This window comes from Nerophis lumbriciformis, linkage group LG03, assembly GCF_033978685.3.
Source record: "Nerophis lumbriciformis linkage group LG03, RoL_Nlum_v2.1, whole genome shotgun sequence".
Taxonomy (NCBI): Eukaryota; Metazoa; Chordata; class Actinopteri; order Syngnathiformes; family Syngnathidae; genus Nerophis; species Nerophis lumbriciformis.
Genome location: NC_084550.2, coordinates 4082085 through 4082500, shown reverse-complemented (window position 1 = coordinate 4082500; position 416 = coordinate 4082085). Strand labels below are relative to the sequence as shown.

General features: G+C 58.2%; 1 protein-coding gene across 1 annotated transcript in view; it reads right to left on the bottom strand.

The window, feature by feature from the left end:
• The window catches only part of znrf3 (zinc and ring finger 3), a 233203-nt gene extending 233139 nt beyond the window's left edge, over positions 1-64 (bottom strand). The window contains exon 1 of the mRNA XM_061932186.1: positions 1-64. This exon is cut by the window's left edge and continues 249 nt beyond it. Coding sequence (XP_061788170.1) covers positions 1-24 — 24 coding nt within the window. The 5' untranslated portion in view covers positions 25-64.
• Between the last annotated feature and the right edge of the window lie 352 nt (positions 65-416).

The following is a 416-nucleotide window of genomic DNA, read 5'->3' as shown; positions in this document are numbered from 1 at the left end:
GCCGCCCCGCGGTACGATGGTCATCCTCCTCCTCCTCCTCCTCCTCCTCCTCGCGGTCGGCGTCGTCGTCATGCCCTCGCCGGCTGGATCCGCGGCGCCGATCCGAACATAATTTCGCACCCGAGTTCGAACAGTCCGCGTTCGAGGTCCGAGCGATGCGGAAGGGGTGGGGGGTGGGGGGGGAAAGGGAGCGAAAATGTGCGCAAAGGCGAGCCGTGGAGGAGCGTGTTTATTTCACCAGTGGAGTCTTGTCAATGACACTCTCTCTCTCTCTCTCTCTCTCTCTCTCTCTCTCTCTCTCCTTTCTTTCTCACCCCTCCCTCTTCTTCGCTACAAAGCGCGGCTCCTTTGATCTCTAAACACGTGATTTTTTTTTTTTCCCCCCCTCCTAAAAGGAACCGCCCACAAATCTCGCT